The sequence below is a fragment of the Grampus griseus genome (assembly GCF_964374135.1).
Source record: "Grampus griseus genome assembly, chromosome: 8".
NCBI classification, from domain to species: Eukaryota; Metazoa; Chordata; class Mammalia; order Artiodactyla; family Delphinidae; genus Grampus; species Grampus griseus.
The window spans coordinates 94,232,129-94,255,036 of NC_139002.1; the positions used below are offsets into that span (position 1 = coordinate 94,232,129).

Genomic DNA, 22,908 nt, shown 5'->3' on the forward strand with positions numbered 1-22,908 from the left:
GATAAATACCCTGTATTTCTAGTACAGAAATAAATTTTAAAAATTAGGTGGTGGACTCTAGAGATCAAAAGAGACTTAAGGAATACATTAGCCATTTGCAATGTATGAACTTTAGTTAGATTATGATTAAAACTGTAAAAGGAAAGCAAAGTTTTATAAGACAGTTGGGGGAAATAGGCACACCAGATGAATACTTGATGGTATTAAAGAGTAATTTTCAATATTTTAGGCCAAAGTTTTTCAAGTTTATCTTTTAAACATGAGGTTGTATCTTTTAGAGGTAACACTGAAAAACTTACTTGTGAAATTATATAGAGTCTGGGATTTGCTTCAGATTAGCATGGATGAGGGTTTAGATGAAATAGGATTGGCCATGAGTTGTTGATAAATGTTGAATCTAGGTGATGAGCACATGGAGTTCATTATACTGTTCCCTTTATTTGTATATGTATTTGAAATTTTTCATTATAAAATACCTCAGAGATGTAATCACAAAAGTGAGCAAAGAAATGACATAGAAAATGAGTAGGTAAATTTTTTTAATTGATATGTCTTAAACTGAAAATATATTTCTTTAAGTAATTAAGTCAGATACCCCGTGGATGAGTTAGATAGATTCAGACACAGTTAAATAATTAGTGAATTGCAAGCGTTGTGTAAAAAATTACCTGGAGTATTATAGAGACAAGGAGGTAAAGGAATCAACAGATTCAGGAAGTACCATGTATCCCAAGCTGGGTAAATAAAAAGAAATCCACGCCAAGATACATTATAACAAAGACAAAGATATCTTAAAAGCATCTGTTTCAGTCAGGGTACTGTCAGGAAAACAGAAACAACACTAGGTATTTCAGAGGAGCACACTGAATTTAGAGAACCGCGTACAGGCGCACCTAGTTTATTGTGCTTCGCTCTATCGCGCTTGGCAGATGCTGCATTTTTTGCAGATTGAAGGTTTGCAGCAACCCTGTCTTGAGCACGTCTGTTGGCGCCATTTTTCCAGTAGTATTTGCCCACTTCGTCTCTTTGTGTCACATTTTGGTAATTCTCACAATATTTCGAACTTTTTCATTATTATCATTTGTGTTACGGTGATTCTGTAGCCAGTGATCTTTGACGTTACTACTGCCACTCACTGAAGACTCAGGTGATTGTTAGCATTTTTTAGCAAGAAAGTATTTTTAATTAAGATATGTACATTGTTTTTTAGACATAATGCTATTGCACACTTGACAGACTACAGTATAGTGTAAACATAACTTTTATATGCACTGGGAAACCAAAAAGTTGGTGTGACTCGCTTTATTGCAATATTCCCTTTATTGTGGTAGTCTGTAACTGAACCCGCAGTATCTCTGAGGCATGACAGTACCTTGTGGTGGAGAGCTGAAAAAGAAAAAAGGAAACAGGTAAACCAGAGATATTAATTGTAGGGAATGAGAAGGTAAGCATTTGAGATTTTCAAAATCTAGAGTCCACAGGAGAGAGCTCTGAGCGAGCTAGACTTCCTGCTTCTGAGGAGGGAGCATGGGCTGGCTGCTGGGTCTGGGAGTGCTGGAAGAAGCTGGAGACCAGAGTGCTGCCCACAAAGTGCTGTTGCCACAATGACAGTGACAGGAGCAGCATGCAAACGGGCAGAAAAAGTCCCTTTCCCTCTTACTTTCCAATCCCCTAGCACATATGTTTGCAGAACCTGAAAAGAAGCCAGCTAGCAAAGGAGAAATGTGGTTTGCAGAGTTCCAGCCACAGTATCACAAAGCAGATTATAGAATTTTGAATTTGCATCTGAGAGAAAATAGCTTAAGAAATATGACAGCAGCCTTTCATTCATTTATTCAGTCATTCAACAAATATGTAGCAAAGTATTGTGCCAAATACTTTTCAGGTGCTTGGCATCAATCAGTGAAAAACTTTAGACCTAGATCTCTGCCCTCATGGGGACAGAAAGGACAGATCACCTATAGAGAAGAGATGACTCAAATGACAGCCTGTTTTTCATAGCAGCTATCTAAGCCAGATGACAGTTTTGGAAGTATACTGGGCCCGCTAGAATTCTGCACCCTACAAGGAGGGAAGAATAAAGGCACTTAAAGATAAAGAACTGGAAAAAGTTTACCAGGAGCCCCATCCTAAAGGAACTTTTCTATATGACAGCTAGAGAAGGATTGTCTGAGACAAAGGAAGATTCACTAAGCAAATAAAATTATACAGGTGTACAAACCCAAACAAACACTGTCTGTAGAAAACAATTTGTGGGTTTTTTAAATTTATTTATTGTTAATGTTTTATTTTTTTAACATCTTTATTGGAGTATAATTGCTTTACAATGGTGTGTTAGTTCCTGCTTTATAACAAAGTGTATCAGCTATACATATACATATATTCCCACATCTCCCCCCTCTTGTGTCTCCCTCCCACCCTCCCTATCCCACCCCTCTAGGTGGTCACAAAGCACCGAGCTGATCTCCCTGTGCTATGTGGCTGCTTCCCACTAGCTATCTATTTTACATCTGGTAGTGTATATATGTCCATGCCACTTTCTCACTTTGTCCCAGCTTACCCTTCCCCCTCCCCATGTCCTCCAGTACATTCTATACATCTGTGGCTTTATTCCTGTCCTGTCCCTAGGTTCTTCAGAACCTTTTTTTTTTTTTTTTTAGATTCCATATATATGTGTTAGCATATGGTATTTGTTTTTCTATTCCTGACTTACTTCACTCTGTATGACAGACTCTAGGTCCATCCACCTCACTACAAATAACTCAATTTTGTTTCCTTTTATGCCTGAGTTATATTCCATTGTATATATGTGCCACATCTTCTTTATCCATTCATCTGTCGATGGACACTTAGGTTGCTTCCATGTCCTGGCTGTTGTAAATAGAGCTGCAATGAACATTGTGGTACATGACTCTTCTTGAATTATGGTTTTCTCAGGGTATATGCCCAGTAGTGGGATTGCTGGGTAGTATGGTAGTTCTATTTTTAGTTCCTAAGGAACCGCCATACTGTTCTCCATAGTGGCTGTATCAATTTACATTCCAACCAACAGTGCAAGAGGGTTCTCTTTTCTCCACACCCTCTTCAGCATTATTGTTTGTAGGTTTTTTGATGATGGCCATTCTGACTGGTGTGAGATGATACCTCATTGTAGTTTTGATTTGCATTTCTCTAATGATTAGTGATGTTGAGCATCCTTTCATTTGCTTGTTGTCAATCTCTATATCTTCTTTGGAGAAATGTCTGTTTAGGTCTTCTGCCCACTTTTGGATTGGGTTGTTTTTCTGTTTGATATTGAGCTGCATGAGCTGCTTGTAAATTTTGGAGATTAATCCTTTGTTACTTCATTTGCAAATATTTTCTCCCATTCTGAGGGTTGTCTTTTTGTCTTATGGTTTCCTTTTCTGTGCAAAAGCTTTTAAGCTTCATTAGGTCCCATTTGTTTATTTTTGTTTTTATTTCCATTTCTCTAGGAGGTGGGTCAAAAAAGATCTTGCTGTGATGTATGTCACAGAGTGTTCTGCCTATGTTTTCCTCTAGTGTCTGGCCTTACATTTAGGTCTTCAATCCATTTTGAGTTTATTTTTGTGTGTGGTGTTAGGAAGTGTTCTAATTTCATTTTTTTACATGTAGCCGTCCGGTTTTCCCTGCACCACTTATTGAAGAGGCTGTCTTTTCTCCATTGTATATTCTTGCCTCCTTTATCTAATATAAGGTGACCATATGTGCGTGAGATTATCTCTGGGCTTTCTGTACTGTTCCATTTATCTATATTTCTGTTTTTGTGCCAGTACCATACTGTCTTGACTACTGTAGCTTTGTAGTATAGTCTGAAGTCCGGGAGCCTGATTCCTCCAGCTCCATTTTTCTTTCTCAAGATTGCTTTGGTTATTCGGGGTCTTTTGTGTTTCCTTACAATTGGTGAAATTTGTTGTTTTAGTTCTGGGAAAAATGCCATTGAAAGTTTGTTAGGATTGCACTGAATCTGTAGATTGCTTTGGGTAGTATAGTCATTTTCACAATATTGATTCTTCCAATCCAAGAACATGGTATATCTCTCCATCTGTTTGTATCATCTTTAATTTCTTTTATCAGTGTCTTACAGTTTTCTGCATACAGGTCTTTTGTCTCCTTAGGTAGGTTTATTCCTAGGTATTTTATTCTTCTTGTTGCAGTGGTAAATGGGAGTGTTTCCTTAATTTCTCTTTCAGATTTTTCATCATTAGAGTATAGGAATGCAAGAGATTTCTGTGCATTAATTTTCTATCCTACTACTTTACCAAATTCATTGATTATCTCTAGTAGTTTTCTGGTAGCATCTTTAGGATTCTCTATGTATAGTATCATGTCATCTGCAAACAGTGACACTTTTACTTCTTTTCCAATTTGGATGCCTTTTATTTCTTTTTCTTCTCTCATTGCTGTGGCTAAAACTTCCAAAATTTTGTTGAATAATGGTGGTGAGAGTGGACAACCTTGTGTTTTTTCCTGATCTTAGAGGAAATGGTTTCTGTTTTTCACCATTGAGAACCTTGTTGGCTGTGGGTTTGTCATATATGGGCTTTATTATGTTGAGGTAAGTTCCCTCTATGCCTACTTTCTGGAGAGTTTTTATCATAAATGGGTGTTGAATTTTGTCAAAAGCTTTCTCTGCATCTATTGAGATGATCATATGGTTTTTATTCTTCAGTTTGTTAATATGGTGTGTCACATTGATTGATTTGCGTACATTGAAGAATCCTTGCATTTCTGGGGTAAACCCCACTTGATCATGGTGTATGATCCTTTTAATGTGCTGCTGGATTCTGTTTGCTAGTATTTTGTTGAGGATTTTTGCATCTGTATTCATCAGTGATATTGGCCTGTAGTTTTCTTTCTTTGTGATATCTTTGTCTGCTTTTGGTATCAGGGTGATGGTGGCCTTGTAGAATGAGTTTGGGAGTGTTCCTCCCTCTGCTATATTTTGGAAGAGTTTGAGAAGGATAGTTGTTAGCTCTTCTCTAAGTGTTTGATAGAATTTGCCTGTGAAGACATCTGGTCCTAGGCTTTTGTTTGTTGGAAGAGTTTTAATCACAGTCTTAATTTCAGTGCTTGTGATTGGTCTGTTTATGTTTTCTATCTTTTTCTGGTTCAGTCTCAGGAGTGGCTAAACCGAAATACTGGAGAAATGTACATTTGAGAGTGGGATGATCATAGTTAAGGTATTCAGATGCTCTTTTAATGTTCAGGAGGAGTGAGTTAATATATTACTTGGACTTCGTTAAGTTAAATATTAAGTAGAGATTTAAGGGTAACCTTTAAAAAAAATGTGCAACTCCCAAACCTCTGAGGGTAAAATAATGAAGTAAGAACAGGAGGACCAAAAAAAAAACAATCCAAAAAAGAAAAAAGAAATCAATCCAAGAAATGCCACAAAAAAAAAAAAAGAGGAAAAAATGTATTCAAGAATCAGGATAAAAAGAAACCAAGAAATATGATAAACAGTCTTTAAACAAATCTGTAATATAACAGTCACAATAATGTCAAATTGGAAACTTTTTAAAGGAGCTACGTGTTTTTAAGTCATACCTAAAGCATAGTAGAAATGTTAATGGGAAAATACTAATCAAAAAGGAACATACTATCAAAAGGAAGTAGCTATAGTTATATTAATTACCTGGAACTATATACTTCAAAGCAGAAAAAATTATTAGGGTCAGAGAGAATGAGCACATAATGATAAAGCTTTAATTCACCAGAAAAACAATATATACTGCTTCTAACCTTATACATATGCAATAAAAATAACCTCAAAATATATAAAGCAGAAAATGATTGATTTAATGAGAAATTGACAAACCAACACACACACCTTTCTCTACCGCTGATAAGCCATTCAGTCTGTCTGAATTTATATTCATAAGTATATTAGTCTGTGATTTTCTTGTAATATTTTGTCTAGTTTTGGTATCAGGATAATAATGACTGTGTAATATGTTGGGAAGTGTTCCCTACCCTTATTTTTCTGGAAAAGATTGTAGAGGATTGGTATTATATCTTCCTTAAATGTTTGATAGAAAATTCACCTTAGAGGCCATCTGAACAGGGAGTTTTCTTTGTGAGAGGTTTTTAACTATAAACTCAATTTCTTTAATGAGAGTATTCAAACTGTCTTTCTTCTTCTTTTTTTTTTTTTTTTTTGGCCGTACACGGGCCTCTCACTGTTGTGGCCTCTCCCGTTGCGGAGCACAGGCTCCGGACGCGTAGGCTCAGCGGCCATGGCTCACGGGCCCAGCTGCTCCGTGGCATGTGGGATCTTCCCGGACCGGGGCACGAACCCGTGTCCCCTGCATCGGCAGGCGAACTCTCAACCACTGCACCACCAGGGAAGCCCTTTCTTCTTGAGTGAGCTTTGTTAGTTGTGTCTTTAATTTGTCTAGTTTATCTAAGTCATTGAATTTATTGGCATAAAGTTGTTCATAATAGTTCCTTATCATTCCATTAATATGTGTAGGATTTGTAGTAATGTACCTTCTCAATTCTTATCTTGGGACTTTGTATCTTTTCTCCCCCCCCATCACATTGACTAATAAAAGTTTATCAGTTTTTATTGAGCTTCCCAAAGAATGAGTTTTTGGATCCATGGATTTTTCTCTATTGTTTTTCTGTTTTCTCTTTCATTGGTATCTGCTCTTATCTTTGTTACCTCTTGTATTCTGCTTGCTTAGGATTTCATTTGACAAGTTTTTTGTTTGTTTTGTTTTTAGTTTCTCAGTATGGAAGTTTAGGTTACTAATTTGATCCCTTGCTTTTCTAATGTAGGGGTTTAGTGCTAAAAGTTCCCTCTAAATTCTGTGTCAGCTGCATATCACATGTTTTATTTGTCATATTTTCATTTTCATTCAGTTTAAAATGATTTATAATTTTCCTTCTAATCTCCTCTTTGACCCATAAATTATTTAGAAGTGTGTTATGTGGTTTCAAACTATTGGGTATTTTCCAGATGTCTTGCTTTAATTGATTTCTAATTTAATTACACTGTGGTAAATCAGTATACTTTGTATGATTTGAATTATTTTAAACTTATTCAGACTTGTTTTATGCCCCAGAATATGATCTGTCTTGATAAATGTTCCATAAGCACCAGAAAAGAATGCATCTTCTGCTGTTGTTAGACTGTTCTAGAAATGTCATTTAAGTCAAGTTGGTTGATAATACTCTCTATATGTTCTTTATATTTACCGATTTCTTTTTGTCTACTTCTATCAATTATTGAGAGGTATGTTGAAATCTACAGCTGTAATTTTGAATTTTTTATATCTTATTTATATATGTGTGTGTATATATATATATATATACATATATATATATATAAAAGATGCACCTTGGGCTTCCCTGGTGGCGCAGTGGTTGAGAGTCCGCTTGCCGATGCAGGGGACGCAGGTTCGTGCCCCGGTCCGGGAAGATCCCACATGCCGCAGAGCAGCTGGGCCCGTGAGCCATGGCCGCTGAGCCTGCGCGTCCGGAGCCTGTGCGTCCGGAGCCTGTGCTCCGCAACGGGAGAGGCCACAACAGTGAGAGGCCCGCGTACCGCAAAAAAAAAAAAAAAAAGATGCACCTTGACCAGTTGGGTTTATCCCAGAAATACAAATGTAAACAGTCTAACTTTAGGAAAATCTTAAATTTCATCAGCCAAATTAAAGGAGAAAAATTATGAAATCATTTTAGTAGATTGCATCTGATAAAATTCAGTACATTCATGATATAAACCTAATGCAAATTAAGAATAGAAAAGTATTTCCTTAATCTGATGAGAAGAATCAACAAAACACCTTCATCAAAGATAATTGTTAATGGGGGAAATATTTAAAATAATTCTTTGAAATCAGGAAAAAGAATGCCCACCACTACCACTTCTTTTCAGCATTGTACTAAAAGTCCTAACAAGTATAGTAAATCAAGAAAAAGAAAGTAATGGCATAAGTATTAGGAAGAAAAAAAAGTTATTCAGAAATGATGTGATTATCTACATAGCAAACCTAAAAGAATCTACAGACAAATATTTAGAAATAACAATGTTTCTATCGAGGTGGCTGCCTGTAAAGTCAATAAATAAAAATAAGTTACATTTCTATACAGCAGCAATAAGTATTAGAAAACATAATTTTTAACATGTATTTACTTTGTTACAAAAATATAAAGTTCCCAGTACTAAATCTAACAAAAAAGTTGTGAGACTTAGGTGCAGAAAGTGATAAAACTTTATTGAAAGACATTTTAAAAGACCTAAATAAACAAAGATATGTAATGTTCATGGATAAGAAGACACACACCATAAACATGTCAGTTTTCCCCAATTAGATTTATAGAGTCAATCCTATTGTAATCAAAATAGCAACAGGGTTTTTTTTATGGCACTTAAAAAGCAGATCTTTACATTAATATGGAAGGGTAAAGAACAGACAAAACACTCTTGAAAAGAAGAATAGGTTGTGAGAACTGCCTTACTTTTATGAAAAATTATAAGACATTATGCCATTTGCTCAAGGAATAAGCAAAAGTAATGAGGGGGACTAAATAGGAAGCCCAGAAAGTCTCTAGTGTACACAGAGCTGTGGAAGATCAATGGGGAGACAGGGGACTATTCAGAAAGCTTGCTGGGGCAATTAGTTAATTTCAATCCTCACCTCACATCATACACAAAAAATGAACTCCATTAAGGAAGTCCTGAATTAAGGACTCTAGTATCAAAAACAAAACTTTAAAAATTAAAATAAACTGTGGGAGATGATCTCTCTGGCCTTGAAGTACAAAAAGATTTCGTAAAGAAGATATACAAGCATAAGCTAGAGAAGAGAACGTTATTAAGTTCAACTATATTAAAGGTTAAAAGTTCTTAATTAAAGACATTTTTTAAATGAAAGTAACCAGAGTGAGAGAAAATTCATTTAACACATTTAACCTACAAGGATTAATATGCAGAGCATGTAAGTAAAGTGATGAGAAAGATAAATAATAAAATAGAAAAATGTATAAAAGATATTAACAGACATTTCACAGAAAAAAGATATGTATGACCAATAAACACAAGAAACAATTCTCAGTCTCACTAATAATCAGGAAATGCAAATAAAGGCTACAGTAAGATGCTGTTTTATCCCCACTGATAATAACAAGCGTTAGAAAGGATATAGAGCAAGAGGCACTTTTAAACATTTCTGATAGCACTGAAACTTGTCATAACACCTTTAGGAAGCAATTTGGCTTTCTCTTGTTATGTTGGACATTTGCGCATCCTCTGACCCAGCAGTTCCACTCCTAGGTATCTAGACTAGAGAACCTCTTTGTACATCTATTGGCAACGGGAAGCTAACTTAAAAACAAGAAATAACTCAAACCCTCCCATTTACAGAAAATGTATAAATATGTTATAGTATATTCACTTAATGGACATTTAATTGTGCAGCAAGGAAATTTAATGAACTGAAACGACATATAGCCACATGGATGAATCTTAGAGGGCCGAATAAAAACACCAAGTCCCAGAAGACTGCTTACACCATGTTTATAATGCACAGGAAGAAGTAAACTAAGTATTGTATTGTTGGAGCCAATATGTGTGTGTAAGTGATAGAACGGTGTTTAAAAAGAGCAATGGAGGGCTTCCCTGGTGTCACAGTGGTTGAGAGTCCGCCTGCCGATGCAGGGGATGCGGGTTCGTGCCCCGGTCCGAGAGGATCCCACATGCTGTGGAGAGGCTGGGCCCATGAGCCATGGCCACTGAGCCTGCGTGTCCGGAGCCTGTGCTCCACAGTGGGAGAGGCCACAACGGTGAGAGGCCCGCATACCGCAAAAAAAAAAAAAAAAAAAAGCAATGGAATAATAAACACAACACTTGGGATAGCATGTGCCTCTGGAGAAAAGACAAGAGGATGGCATAGTGTTAAGAACATACAGGAGAAGCAGGTTCATTCTTTAGTAGGGTAGCGGTTTCTGGAATATTCATTATTTTATGCTTTACAGCATACATGTATATTTTATATAATTACATATTTGTTGTATGTGTATATATATAAATATGTTCTTCAGTATGTGTCAGATATTGGCATTAAAGAAAGGTAATTTTATTTTCTTAAAAAAAGGATCCTTGTGGGAAGCCAGTCAGAAGAATCAAGTCATAAAGAAGGAGGAACACATCAGGCTAGCTTCAGATTTCTGTGCAGCCCCCATTCAAACCAAGAGGCAATGGAGCAATACCAGCAAATTGTTCAAGGAAAGAAAGAATGAGCCATGGTTTTACATCCAGCCAGCTGTGCTTCAGGCATAAAGGCTAGAGACAGAAAGTTTTGAACTTACATGATTGTATTTGTTTGCTAGGGGTGCCATAACAAAATACTATAGACGGCGTGGCTTAAACAACAGAAATTTATTTTCTCACAGTTCTGGAGGCTACAAGTTGGGGATCCAGGTGCCGGCAGGGATGTTTTCCTCTGAGGCCTCGCTCCTAGGTTTGCAGTTGGCCACCCTGTTGGCACCTCTCGCCGTCATCCCTCTGCACACATGACCCTGATGTATCTCTTCCTCTTCTATAAATCCTTCACATAAATCCAGTTATATTAAATTAGGGCCCCACAATAATGGCCTCATTTTAACTTAATCAGCTCTTTAAATACTTTATTTCTAAATAGTTACATTCTGAGGAACTAGAGATTTGAGACTTCAACATATGAATTTGGGGAGACACAGTTCAGCCCATAACAACAATCTCAGAGAATAATTTTCCCATCAGCCCTTCTTAAGAAAAGTACTAGAAGATAAACTTCAGCCAACCAGGAGGTGACTAGGGAAGCCGCACAAAAGTAATGTCAGTGATCAAGGGCTATATTTAACTGTAGAACCAATACAAAAACAAAGGCAGGAAACTGGGTGATAGAACAGAATATAAATGCTATGTGCCCTGACAATGAAAAATGATAAAATTACCCAAAAAATAGATTGGAAGACAGAAAGAAGATAGGAAGCAGGGTAAGTTTTCTGATTGCCTCATCTGTAATGGCTGGGAGTTAGAGACCACCCATCAGAATGAAATAGACAGGAAAATGCAAAATTAAACCTAAATTAACCCAATATTCGACCTAAATTAAGTACTAAAGTTTTGTATATGATAAAGGTAGCATCACAGTGGGGGAGAGAGGAATTAACTCATTAACTATTATCGAGACAACTTAGTAGCCATCTGGAGAAAAATTAAATTGGAGCCATATCTTTTACTTTACAGCAAGTTAAATTTTAAGTGGATCAAAGGTTAAAATGTGAAAAATGAAACTACAAATGTTCTGGGGGAAAAAAACATGGTAAAAATTCTTAATAACCTTGGAGTAAACAAGACCTTCCTAACTGAAAATCCAGAAGCCATCAGAAATAGATTAATGAACTGAACTATGCAGAAATTAAAACCTTTATATCACACAAAGCAACATACGTCCAAAGGCAGACTTGAGAAGCCTGGGGGAATGTATCTGTAATTCATATACAGGCAAGGGACTAATCTCCCTTATACCTAAAGAGCTTTCTCATATAGATAAGCTAAAGACCTCACAGAAAAATTAACAGTATAAGAACAGGTCGTTCACAGAAAAGAAATCAAAAGGCTGTCAAACATGAAAGGATGGTCAGCTCCATTCATAAGAAGGGAAATGTAGATTTAAACCGCATTTTCACCTATCAAAGATCCCAGAGTTTAATAACAGACTCCTTGGTGAGGCAATAAAGAAACAGGGACATATGTATATTTCTGGTGGGATATTAAATTGCTATAGTCCTATGGAAGGCAGTGTGATGATTTCTATCAAACTAACGTGTATCCCCTTGATATAGCATGTCCACACTGAAAGTGTATCCTACAGATGCGCTGCACAGACACAAAATTACACCTATACAAAGTCATGTTGGCAGCATTGTTTTTAATAGTGAAGAATTGGAGGAGAGAGGAATATTCATTAATAAGGACCTAGTTAAATAAATAATGGTACTTCCAAACAATGAAATACTATGCAGCTGATAACAAAGGAATGAAGAGGCTTTCTACACACTGATGTAGAAAGATCTCTAAGGTGTACTGTTTAGTGAAAAAAGCAAGGTGCAGATGAATGTTATCTCTTATGTAAGTAATAGGCTTATAAAGCAGGAGAGATAAGTCTGTATTCGTATTTGCTTAGATAAAGCATAAAGAAATCCTAGAAGGTCACATAAGAAACTAAAAATAGTGTTTACTTGTATATAATAGTGACAAGGATGGCAGGGAGGTTTTTCATTGTATAACTTTATATAATTTCTGGTTTTTGAAACGTGAATGAATTACCTGTTCAAAAAGCTAAGTAAATTTAAATATAAAAGAACATGGGCATGAAATATAGTTCTGCTACTTAGTAATTGAGTGGATTTGGACAAGATATTTAACCTCTCTGGATCATAGTTTTCTTATCTATAAAAAGACTGTAATAGTAGAATCAAGCTTATAGGGTTGCTATTAGGATTAATAAGAGGATGAACATGAGTGTATAGCAGACCGCCGGGACCAGGTAAGTACTCAGTTAATTGGTCATTAACTTGTGTTACTTGTGTTACTGTTCTTAATCTTGGTGGTAAATTAGTGTGTTACTTAAGAAGCATCAGCCTTAGCTGACCATTCCTTTGTAGAACCAGACGTCCTGGGTCCTTTCCAGCATGGCAGCCCTCTACTGGAGAGTGAAAGGCCAAGGGAAGAAGGCGATTGACTGCCTACGCCAAGCCCTGCACTATGCTCCACACCAAATGAAGGTGAGTGGAACTCAGAGGTGTGAATTTCCATCCCTCAGTCCTTTCCTTTGCCCACAGTGGTTTATTCTAAGGTTTCAACAACCTTCCTCATGCTCAGCCTATAAGAAAATGGCAAAAGGCTAAGATAGGGCGGAAAAACTTATGACCCCACTTGTGCCACCACAAGCCTGTGAATTACACCCACTGTTGTGCCTTCCCTACCTCAGCAAGATGGAACGTCAGGGAGGGGCTTCAAGATCACTGCAAAACATTATATCAGGCGCAGGCATTGCCGAGTTCTAAATGCAGCTCTGCCTCTCACTGGGTTTGTGATCTTAGGCAAATTCTTAAACCTCTGTGACCCTATTAATGACATGCACTCTGTGGGTGTCCAGCAAGGACAAAGATGGGTCATTTCTTCTGTTTCTTCTGTATCTCCTATAGAAGAACCCAGTGACGCAGAACAATGCAATATAGATAGCAGTTGCTCAGGTAACACATTTAAAGGGAATAAATATTTGTGATATTAATAAATATTTGTGATAATAATACTGCTACTTGATCAACCCATCATTCTGTGCCCTGTACTGCTAGGCGATAGGGAAGGGTGAAGACTCTGGATCAGGGGGTCAGGGAACTTTTTCTGTAAAGGGCCAGGTGGTACAAATTTAGGGTCTGAGGCCAGACAGGCTCTGTTGCAGCCACTCAGTTCTGCCATGATAGCGTGAAAACAGCCACAGAAATACCTAAGGGAATGGGAATGGTGTGGTCCAATAAAAAGTTACAAAAGCAGGCAGCAGGCTGGACTGGCCTGTGGGCCACAGCTTGCCAGCCCCTGCCTCAGGCAGTGCGGCGGTCCTTGCAGAAAACCCGTTGGCTCTGTGACGGCATGCCCCAGAGCGTGGGCTGTGCAGAGCATCGGGCCACCGACTTCCCTTACCAAGCTGCAGCGCAACTAGGAGCTTGCACCAGGATGGAAGCCAACAACCGCACTCAGCAGGTTTTTACGCAGCTGACATGTTTGTTTGTTTGTTGAGGCAAGTCTCACTCAGTGAAAGAAGTACTGCATGGATAGGCTGGTGCGTGCTCCTTCCCTATCACAGACCCGTAGCAAACAGCAGCCTCCCGCGCTGAGTTGCACGACCCTGCCATTCACCAGGAAACGCTGACCACATTACCTACGATCACCAGATCGTAAGTGATCACCAGATCACCATCGCCTTCTCCTTCCTCCCACAGGACGTGCCCCTCATTAGCCTAGCCAACATCCTGCACAACGCCAAGCTCTGGAACGACGCCGTCATTGTGGCCACCATGGCAGTGGAGATCGCGCCACACTTTGCTGTGAACCACTTCACACTGGGCAACGTCTACGTGGCGATGGTGAGGTTGGCCTGTGAGCGGAGCACACCAGCTCTGCCACCTTCTCTCGGGCACATCTTTGATTTCAAACCCTCTTTGACTGTGTCAGTGTCCTCCAGTTTCCTGTAAGTTTTGCGTCTAAAATTGTTAGCTCTCCACCAAAGGTATATTTTATAGGTAAGGGGTTTGTGAGTTTTTAAAGTAATACAGGAAATTCATCCACGTATTTGCAACTATGTAGTTCCGCACCTTAAGTTTTCAACAGTAATAGAGTCAGATTTACCTGCAGTTTTCTAGAGACGTCACCTGTTCCAGAAAACCTTAGCTAACCCTCCACGTGGACGGACACACTCTCGTGCTTTCTTACTGCAAGGTTGGGCTAGGTCCCTACGGTTGCACTCATGATGCCCTGTGCAGATTTCTCTTGTACTTTCACCTTGTTTTATAATTTTTGTTTCAAGTATAGTCTCTCCCCGTAGACCAGGAGCTCCTTAGAAAGAGACTCCTCTTCATCTCCCTGTTCCTAGCACTTCACAGGGTTTGGCATATAGTAGGTGCTCACCAAAGCTTTGATGAATGATGGAATGCCACTAGTTTCATGGGATACCATTTACAGATAAAATGGCAAAGCCATCTTGTTCAGAACGAGGACCGATTTCAGAACTTAAAGTCCCAGGGGTCCCCCAGAATCTGTCATAGCCGAATTTAACAGGAATTGTGCCATGCACTTTCATCCAAAGCTTGGGGTCCCACATGGGGCTCTTCCCACGGTACTCTCAGTAAAGGTTAATAGAATGAGCAGCTTCAGGCTCTAAGTTTTATGTGTTACCCGTGACTTCAAAGGCAGGAAATATAATTTTGGCCAGGTAGGTCTTGCTGAATGTGCAGATTTCCCTCTCTGCTTCTTAAAATTGAAGAATCTATTTTCATCCCCAGTAAATGCAAAATTTGCTGCTGTGAATGAGGAATTCTGCCTCTCGTTTGGCCAGAAGGAGCCATTTAAGCAGTAGATTTGCGCTCTTCTTTGAGAGTATTAGTCTAAGTAAAAGATTAACGCCTTCACTATGGCAGTGATCATTTCCAAACCGTGTTCGTATTTTCAAGTGTTAGGGAGAAGAAGAAACTGTTTCAGAATTTCCAAGTCTAATTGAGATACCTGACATGACTTCCATCTTTCCAGTTAACAGTAGAAAATTCAGACAGATGCACAATAAGCTTTTGCCAGACATAGTTCTAGAGGTTTCTGTGAGGATTAAAGGAAGGGATTCCATAAAGCACCTAGCACTGTGCCTGGCACACAGCAGGTACTCAGTAATGTTGGTTCTTACTGTTGCCACCACAGTTACTCCTATTGTTGGGCCAAACCTCTATAAACTTGATATCCCCTTTCCCTCTGGTTCTTGGGCTCTGCCATAATTTTCTTTGTTATTTCATACCTTGGGGATGGAGGTAGTTGTTTCCTCCAGACCTTAGAGTTTTCCTCAGAGATTTAGATCCACTGAGAAAATACTGCAGGACTGTCACTACCACAGATGTGCTTTTCACAGAAAAAGAAGTCACCATATATATTTAGTCTGGTGGTAGTACCCCTCTCACTTTTGTCCCTCTGCCCCTCACAGGAAGAGTTTGAAAAGGCACTGGTGTGGTACGAATCTACACTGAAGCTGCAGCCCGAGTTTGTCCCGGCCAAGAACCGAATCCAGACCATCCAGTGTCACTTAATCCTGAAGAAGGGCCGGCGCTCTCCTTAGCTCACCCCTCCCTTCTCTCCTGTCTCTCTTTTCTCATGCTCTTCAGAAAAGGAATAAGAAACCAATCATTGTCAGTATCTACTTCTAATGATGTGTATGACAGTAACTGAGTAAGACATATAACAGGACTTTTACATATGTGGGAATTGGTTTGTTTTGGTTTTTAAGTTCCTTCTTTCCCCCAGCCAACCTGAAACATAAATTTCTTAAAAGGAAAATGCAGCCTAAAGATATTGTGTAAATACTGAGCCAAGACATTTCTGGAGCTGTGCTCTGTCTCCAAAACCTCGATGCCTTTAGGGCTTTTCTCAGTGGTCCAGCCAACCTCCTCCGATTCGGAGGAGGGCGAAACCGCATCGCACATTCTCTGCTTCCCGTCGTAGCCTCTGTTGTCAGTGGAAATGCAGAAGCCCATCTGGTGCCAGTCAGTGAGAAGCAATGTTCCACGCTCTCCCCACTAGATCTCCATGCTGCCCCCAGCCTTGTCCGTTCCATGCTGCTCTGATCCAAACTCTCACAGGTAGTTTGCGGGGGAGGAAGGGGAAATGATTTTAAAAACAAAATATTTACAACAAAAACTCTTAGGATCACCTGACCTTTGTGATGTTATTTATGTTGGGGAGGGAGGGGGGCTGAGAAGGGGAAATCAGCAGTGTACAACATCGATATCATTTGTACTTTAATTACAAATCACAAGGAAACCAATAAGTTGAACTCCTATATAACAGGTTTATATATATAGAATATGTATATTTGAAGCCCTCTACAGACTGAGTCTATGTTTTACTAATTCTTTGTTCACTGTGTTACCCATCTTGGAATGAGGCATGAGTGTCAGCTCCCTCTCTCTGAGGCCTTCAGACTTAGCCCCTCAGGAGAGTGGTGAGCCAAGGTTGAGTGTTCCGTACAATGCTTATGCCTCTGGTCCAAGGAGAGTCAGAAACTCCAGGCATTTGGGAGTCTTCAAGGGCACATACTGAGGACAAAAATAAAAGTTGTTTATGAGAATAGGTCTGTGGTGTGGTTCTTCTTTATGGAACCAGGCTCATTTGGACAGCTCTGAAGCCTAACTCTAACTCTGGGTCAGATTTTCTCAAGTCCTAGGTTGTCTTTATCTTTCTTTCTTTCCACCACAGCAAGGTGTGGGGAGAAACAATCCATCACTAGGTTTTATGGTTGATGAACTTCATTAACACAATACATTTGACCAGGAAAGATGCACAGTCAGCAGATGTTCAGAGTTGATAACTGACCTTCCTGGGAAAGGAAGAATAATCTAAACCACAAAGGCAGCCCTCCGGTGAGCCCTGATCCTAAAGTTCGTCGAAGTAAGCTTCGTGGAACTTTGGGGAGAGTTGTACCAGTGTGAAACTGAGCATTCCCTTTGGGACAGGACTCCACTGAACACAGGGTTTCCTAGAACATTATCAGACACCAATCATCTCAAATACTGGGTCACTAAACCTGGAGCATTTGGTTCTAGCAGAGACTGTAATTTCTTAGAAGCAGGTGAGCAATCAGACATGCCTGTCAACTCTCCTTCTGTCTTTTATTCAGCTAGAGTCCAGCTAATTTCAAACAGTTTCATATCAGATAGATGTATTTTGAGAAGCAGCTCATTCATTGCTGGATAAAGTGAACCTCTTTTCACTGAGAATCCTGTGTGTGTCTGACTGTATTTCCTGCTTCCCCAACCTCTCCACAATGTTGCATTTAGTTTTTCCTGAAACTTGCAACCGTTGTTTGTGATTTTGTTTTGCTTTTTTTAAAATTTACATACAGTGAAATTCATTCTTCAGTGTACAGTTCTGTGAATGTTGACAAATGCATAGTCTTACAGCCACCACAACAATCAAGGTACAAAACTTTCATCACCCCCAAAAGACTCCCTCACTCTGCCCCTTTGTAGTCAAACACCACCCTTAACCCTTGGCCACCTCTGATCTGTTCTTTCTATAGCTTTTCCTTTTCCCCCAGAAGTCAGACTCCAAAGGCTATGTACTATATGGTTCTATTTACATGGCATTATGGAACAGCAAAGGTAGATGCCCTAAGGCAGAAGCATACTGAAAGTTACAAAACACAGGAGGCCACTTTGGCTGAAGAGGTGTAAGCAAGAGGAAGAATAATAGGAGATGAAGCCAGAGAGGTGAACCAGATTGTGTAGCTTTTTGGGTGTTTGTTTTGTTTATTTTTGTTGTGGGGCTTTATATGTCACTGCAAGTCACTGGTTTTAAGCAGAGAAATAACATGATCTGACCTGTTCTAACAGGAGTCAAGATTACAAGATTTTTTGACCTGAGCAATTAGGAGGGAGTTGCTATTAACTCAGATGGGAAGACCAAAGTTAGATAAGAGTTTTGTGGGGAAGATTAAGGAATTCAGTTTTGTACAGACTATGTGAAGATATTTGGTAGACAGTTGGATAAATTAGGGTTAATAGAGGATATCCATGCTGGAGATATAAATTTGGATGTCACAGGCATGGGGATAGTATTTGAACCCATGAGACTGGATGAGATCACTAAGGACATGAGAGAATATAGACAAGAGCACAGATTTAAAGACAGAACTGGGGAATTCCAGTGTTATGGGGTCAAAGAGTTCACATGCCCAACAACAGAATTCATTCCTAATGTACAAGAACTAATAGAGCAATTTGAAAAGTAAGAATGCTGAAAATGTTCAAGTAGTTAAAAGACTATCATCCACATAACAGAGATTATGGAACATGAGCAGGTTAGGGACTTCCCTGGGGCCACAGTGGTTAAGAATCCACCTGCCAGTGCAGGGGACACGGGTTCAATCCCTGGTCCAGGAAGATCCCACATGCCGCTGAGCAACTAAGCCCGTGTGCCCCAACTATTGAGCCTGTGCTCTAGAGCCTACGAGACACAACTACTGAAGCCCGCATGCTCTAGGGCCTGCATGCTGCAACTACTGAGCCCACGTGCTGCAACTACTGAAGCCTGCATGCCTAGAGCCCGTGCTTCACAACAAGAGAAGCCACTGCAATGAGAAGTCCACGCACCACAACAAAGAGTAGCCCCCACTCGCCGCAACTAGAGAAAGCCCACGCGCAACAACGAAGACCCAAGGCAGCCAAAAAAAAGAAAGAAACACGAGCAGGTAGATGTGAAAAAGAACCACATAGGACTTCTACAAGTGAAAAATATTGTTGAAATAAAAATCTCAATGGATAGGTTAAACAGACTAGACACAGCTGAAGAGAGAGTTAGTGACTTGTAAGATAGAATGAAAGAAATCCACCAAAGCAAAAACAGAAGGACAAACTTTTCCTCAACTATTTGTATTAAATGCTCTCATAGGGCAAACTCCTCACTTTCCAGGCTAGAACTCACTTTCTTAAGCAGTCAAGCTTTTGAATCAGGGTCCAGAAACAGAATACAACTCTTGATTTATTTCTAGAACTGGGAAAAGAGTTGGTGGCAGGATTGAAGACCTCTGCTAATAAGAAGAACTAACATCTATCGGTTGCATGGTGTGTGCCTGTCCCTGTTCAAAGTGTTTTACATGGATCAGGAGCAATGGGTGACTCGGGCAGAGCTGAGAGACCAGACTGTACCTCTGTAGATTAAGTGAGAACAGCTTCACATGTCCTCTGGAGCTGTCCCTGATTTAGTCTTCCCTCTCTCTTTCAATTTCCACTCTCTTCTCCCTGATGCTTCTATAGCTTTAGGGTATTGCTGGGTCTGTTCACCATTATTAATAGTTCAGTAACTTTTTTTTTTTAATCAAGCAACTGTTTTGCACCAGGTCCATATGTTGAAAGAGCGGGGGATATAGACATTTATTAGACATGGAGCTAAGCATCTGATTGGAGACAAGATACGTGGTCAGCAGACCGAGAATTGCCGTAGCAATCCTAAGAAAAAAGAACAAAGCTGGAGACATAACCCTTCCAAACGTCAGACAATACTACAAAGCTACAGCAATCAAAACAGCATGGTATTGGCACAAAAACAGACATATGGATCAATGGAACAGAGTAGAGAGCCCAGAAATAAACCCACACACCTATGGTCAATTAATCTTCGACAAAGGAGGCAAGAATACACAATGGAGAAAGGAGAAAGGGTAGTCTCTTCAGCAAATGGTGTTGGGAAAGCTGGACAGCTAGCTACACGTAAATCAACAAAGATAGAACACGCCCTCATACCATATGCACAAAAAGAACACAAAATGGCTTAAATACTTAAATATAAGACATGACACCGTGAAACTAGAAGAGAACATAGGCAAAACATTCTCTGACATAAATTGTAGCAATGTTTTCTTACGTCAGTCTCCCAAGGCAATAGAAATAAAAGCAAAAATAAATGGGACTTACTCAAACTCATAAGCTTTTGCACAGCAAAGGAAACCATAAACAAAACAAAAAGACAACCTAGGGACTGGGAGAAAGTATTTGCAAATGATGCAATCAACAAGGGCTTAATATCCAAGATATACAATCAGCTCATAGAACTCAAAAAAAATTTTAAAATCAAAAAATGGCAGAAGACCTAAATAGACATTTCTCCAAAGAAGACATACAGATGGCCAATAGGCAAGTGAAACGTTGCTCAAAATCACTAATTATTAGAGAAATGCAAATCAAAACTACAATGGGGTATCACCTCACACTGGTCAGAATGGCCATCATTAAAAAGTTTACAAATGATAAAGGAGAGGGTGTGGAGAAAAGGGAACCCTCCTACACTGTTGGTGGGAATGTAAATTGGTGCAGCCACTATGGAAAATAGTATGGAGGTTCCTTAAAAAACTAAAACTAGAGTTACCATGTGATCCAGCAATCCCACTGCTGGGCATATATCTGGAGAAAACCATAATTCAAAAAGATACATGCACCCCAATGTTCATTGCAGCACTATTTACAGTAGCCAAGACATGGAGTAGCCTAAATGTCCATTGACAGATGAATGGATAAAGAAGATGTGGTACATATATACAATGGAATATTACTCAGCCATAAAAAAGAATGAAATAATGCCATTTGCAGCCAACATGGATGGACCTAGAGATTACCATACTAAGTGAAGTCAGACGAATATCATATCTCTTATACGTGGAGTCTAAAAAGTGACACAAATGAACTTATTTACAAAACAGAAACAGACTCACAGACATAGAAAACAAACTTATGGTAACCAAAGGGGAAAGAGGAGGGGAGGGATAAATTAGGAGCTTGGGATTAGCAGATATGAACCACTATTTTTAAAACAGATAAACAACAACGTCCTACTGTATAGCACAGGGAACTATATTCAATATCTTGTAATGACCTATAATGGAAAAGAACCTGAAAAAGAATACATATATGTATGTATATATCACTCTGCTGTACGCCAGAAATAATACATTGTAAATCAACTCTACTTCAATTTTTTTTTTTTTTTTTTTTGCGGTACGCGGGCCTCTCACTGTTGTGGCCTCTTCCGTTGTGGAGCACAGGCTCCGGACGCGCAGGCTCAGTGGCCGTGGCTCACGGGCCCAGCCACTCCGCGGCATGTGGGATCTTCCCGGACCGGGGCACGAACCCGTGTCCCCTGCATCAGCAGGCAGACTCTCAACCACTGTGCCACCAGGGAAGCCCCTACTTCAATTTTTTTAAAAAGAAACATGGTCAGCTCATTTCCCTACAGGCGATGAGTGTCACCAAAGGGGTTATCACAGGTGCTGTAGGTACGTGGCATCCTGTGACACATGGACAATGCCTCTGAAAACCAGTGGAATTAAGTAAGTGAAAAAAAGGGGGAGAAGTGGGAGGAGTTGGCATCCAGGTAGTGGCAGCAGCATAATCCCAGACATGGAAATGGGGAAGTTTTGTGCATGCGGGAAACACTAAGTTGTAGCTTCAAGTGCAAGCTGGGGAGTGGCTCTCCATTTCCACCAGGAAAAAGCCCAAAGTTCGTGGCTCTGCTTATGATGACTTTCACGATCTGGACCTTGCCTCATCTCTCACCACCTTCTCCACCCTCACTCTATCCTCCCACCATATGGGATCACCTGCAGTGGCCAGCACGGTGCCTGGCACATAGGAAGTATTCAGTACATGTTTGTGGAATATAAAATGAGTTGCAGAAGAAAAGTATGGAAAGGCAGGCAGGGGGCCTCTGCTTGGAGTGTCCAAACCAAGGTTTGTACACCTGGAAGAGGCTACACCACCCTAGGGGACTCGGACAGTGAATCCATCAGAGACCTCTGTTTCTGGGTCTTCAACATTCAGGAGTAGACTTTGTGTCCCCTACTTCTCTCAGTCTTATCTCTAACTAGACTGTGACTCCTTGAGGGAAGAAGCCATGTATAATGTCTCGTTTACAGTGTTGAACATCAATAGGTGCTGAATTAAATGTTCGTCGGTAAAGCTGGACTTGCCTGTTTGCATCTCCACAGAAAAGGCAAACATGGGATTAGATCTGACCGTTAGGAGAACCACAAAAGCTGAAGTTAGAAGCCAGTCTCCCCTGCTGCTGGCTCATCCACTGCTTGAAAGATAACAACAGGCATAGACTTGAGTAGAGTCGCTGGATCCAGGAAAGGGGAATTATCCACACAAAGCTGGCCCCACCAGACTGGCCCCATTCTCCTTAACTAGTGGTGCAGGGCTCTTGGGCAGTGAAATAGACTGGGTTTCCTCTATCAGCCTAGTAGCCAGATTGAGAGTAGGGAGTCTGAGGCGTGTGTGTGTGTGTGTGTGTGTGTGTGTGTGTGTGTGTCTGTGTGTGTGTGTCTGTGTCTGTGTGTGTGTGTGTTGCAAGTTCCATTGCAGAGAAGCAAGATATTTTGTTTCCCTCAGATTGGTTTCCTAAAAAACCATGAGATATGGGTGGAAAGCCCTCCAAACTCCAACAGCAGGAAAGAGAGGAACACATCAATTGCACTGTTTGTCATTCATTCAGCATTTACTAAGTATTTACTACATACTGGGTGCTGCATTCAGTGCTAGGAGGCACAGACATGTGACACACAAAGGAGAACACATATGGAAGAGACA

The 22,908-nt window shown here is 39.8% G+C and overlaps 1 protein-coding gene across 3 annotated transcripts in view; it reads left to right on the plus strand.

Annotated features, from left to right (window-relative positions):
• Positions 1–16,892, plus strand: part of TTC17 (tetratricopeptide repeat domain 17) — a gene marked incomplete at its 5' end in the record, with an annotated part of 154,947 nt that extends 138,055 nt beyond the window's left edge. For all 3 annotated transcript variants that reach the window (XM_082660692.1, XM_082660691.1, XM_082660690.1), the window contains 3 exons: positions 12,679–12,798; positions 14,017–14,160; positions 15,759–16,892. In XM_082660692.1, coding sequence (XP_082516818.1) covers positions 12,679–12,798; positions 14,017–14,160; positions 15,759–15,890 — 396 coding nt within the window. In that variant the 3' untranslated portion in view covers positions 15,891–16,892. The remainder of the gene's footprint in view (positions 1–12,678; positions 12,799–14,016; positions 14,161–15,758) is intronic.
• Between the last annotated feature and the right edge of the window lie 6,016 nt (positions 16,893–22,908).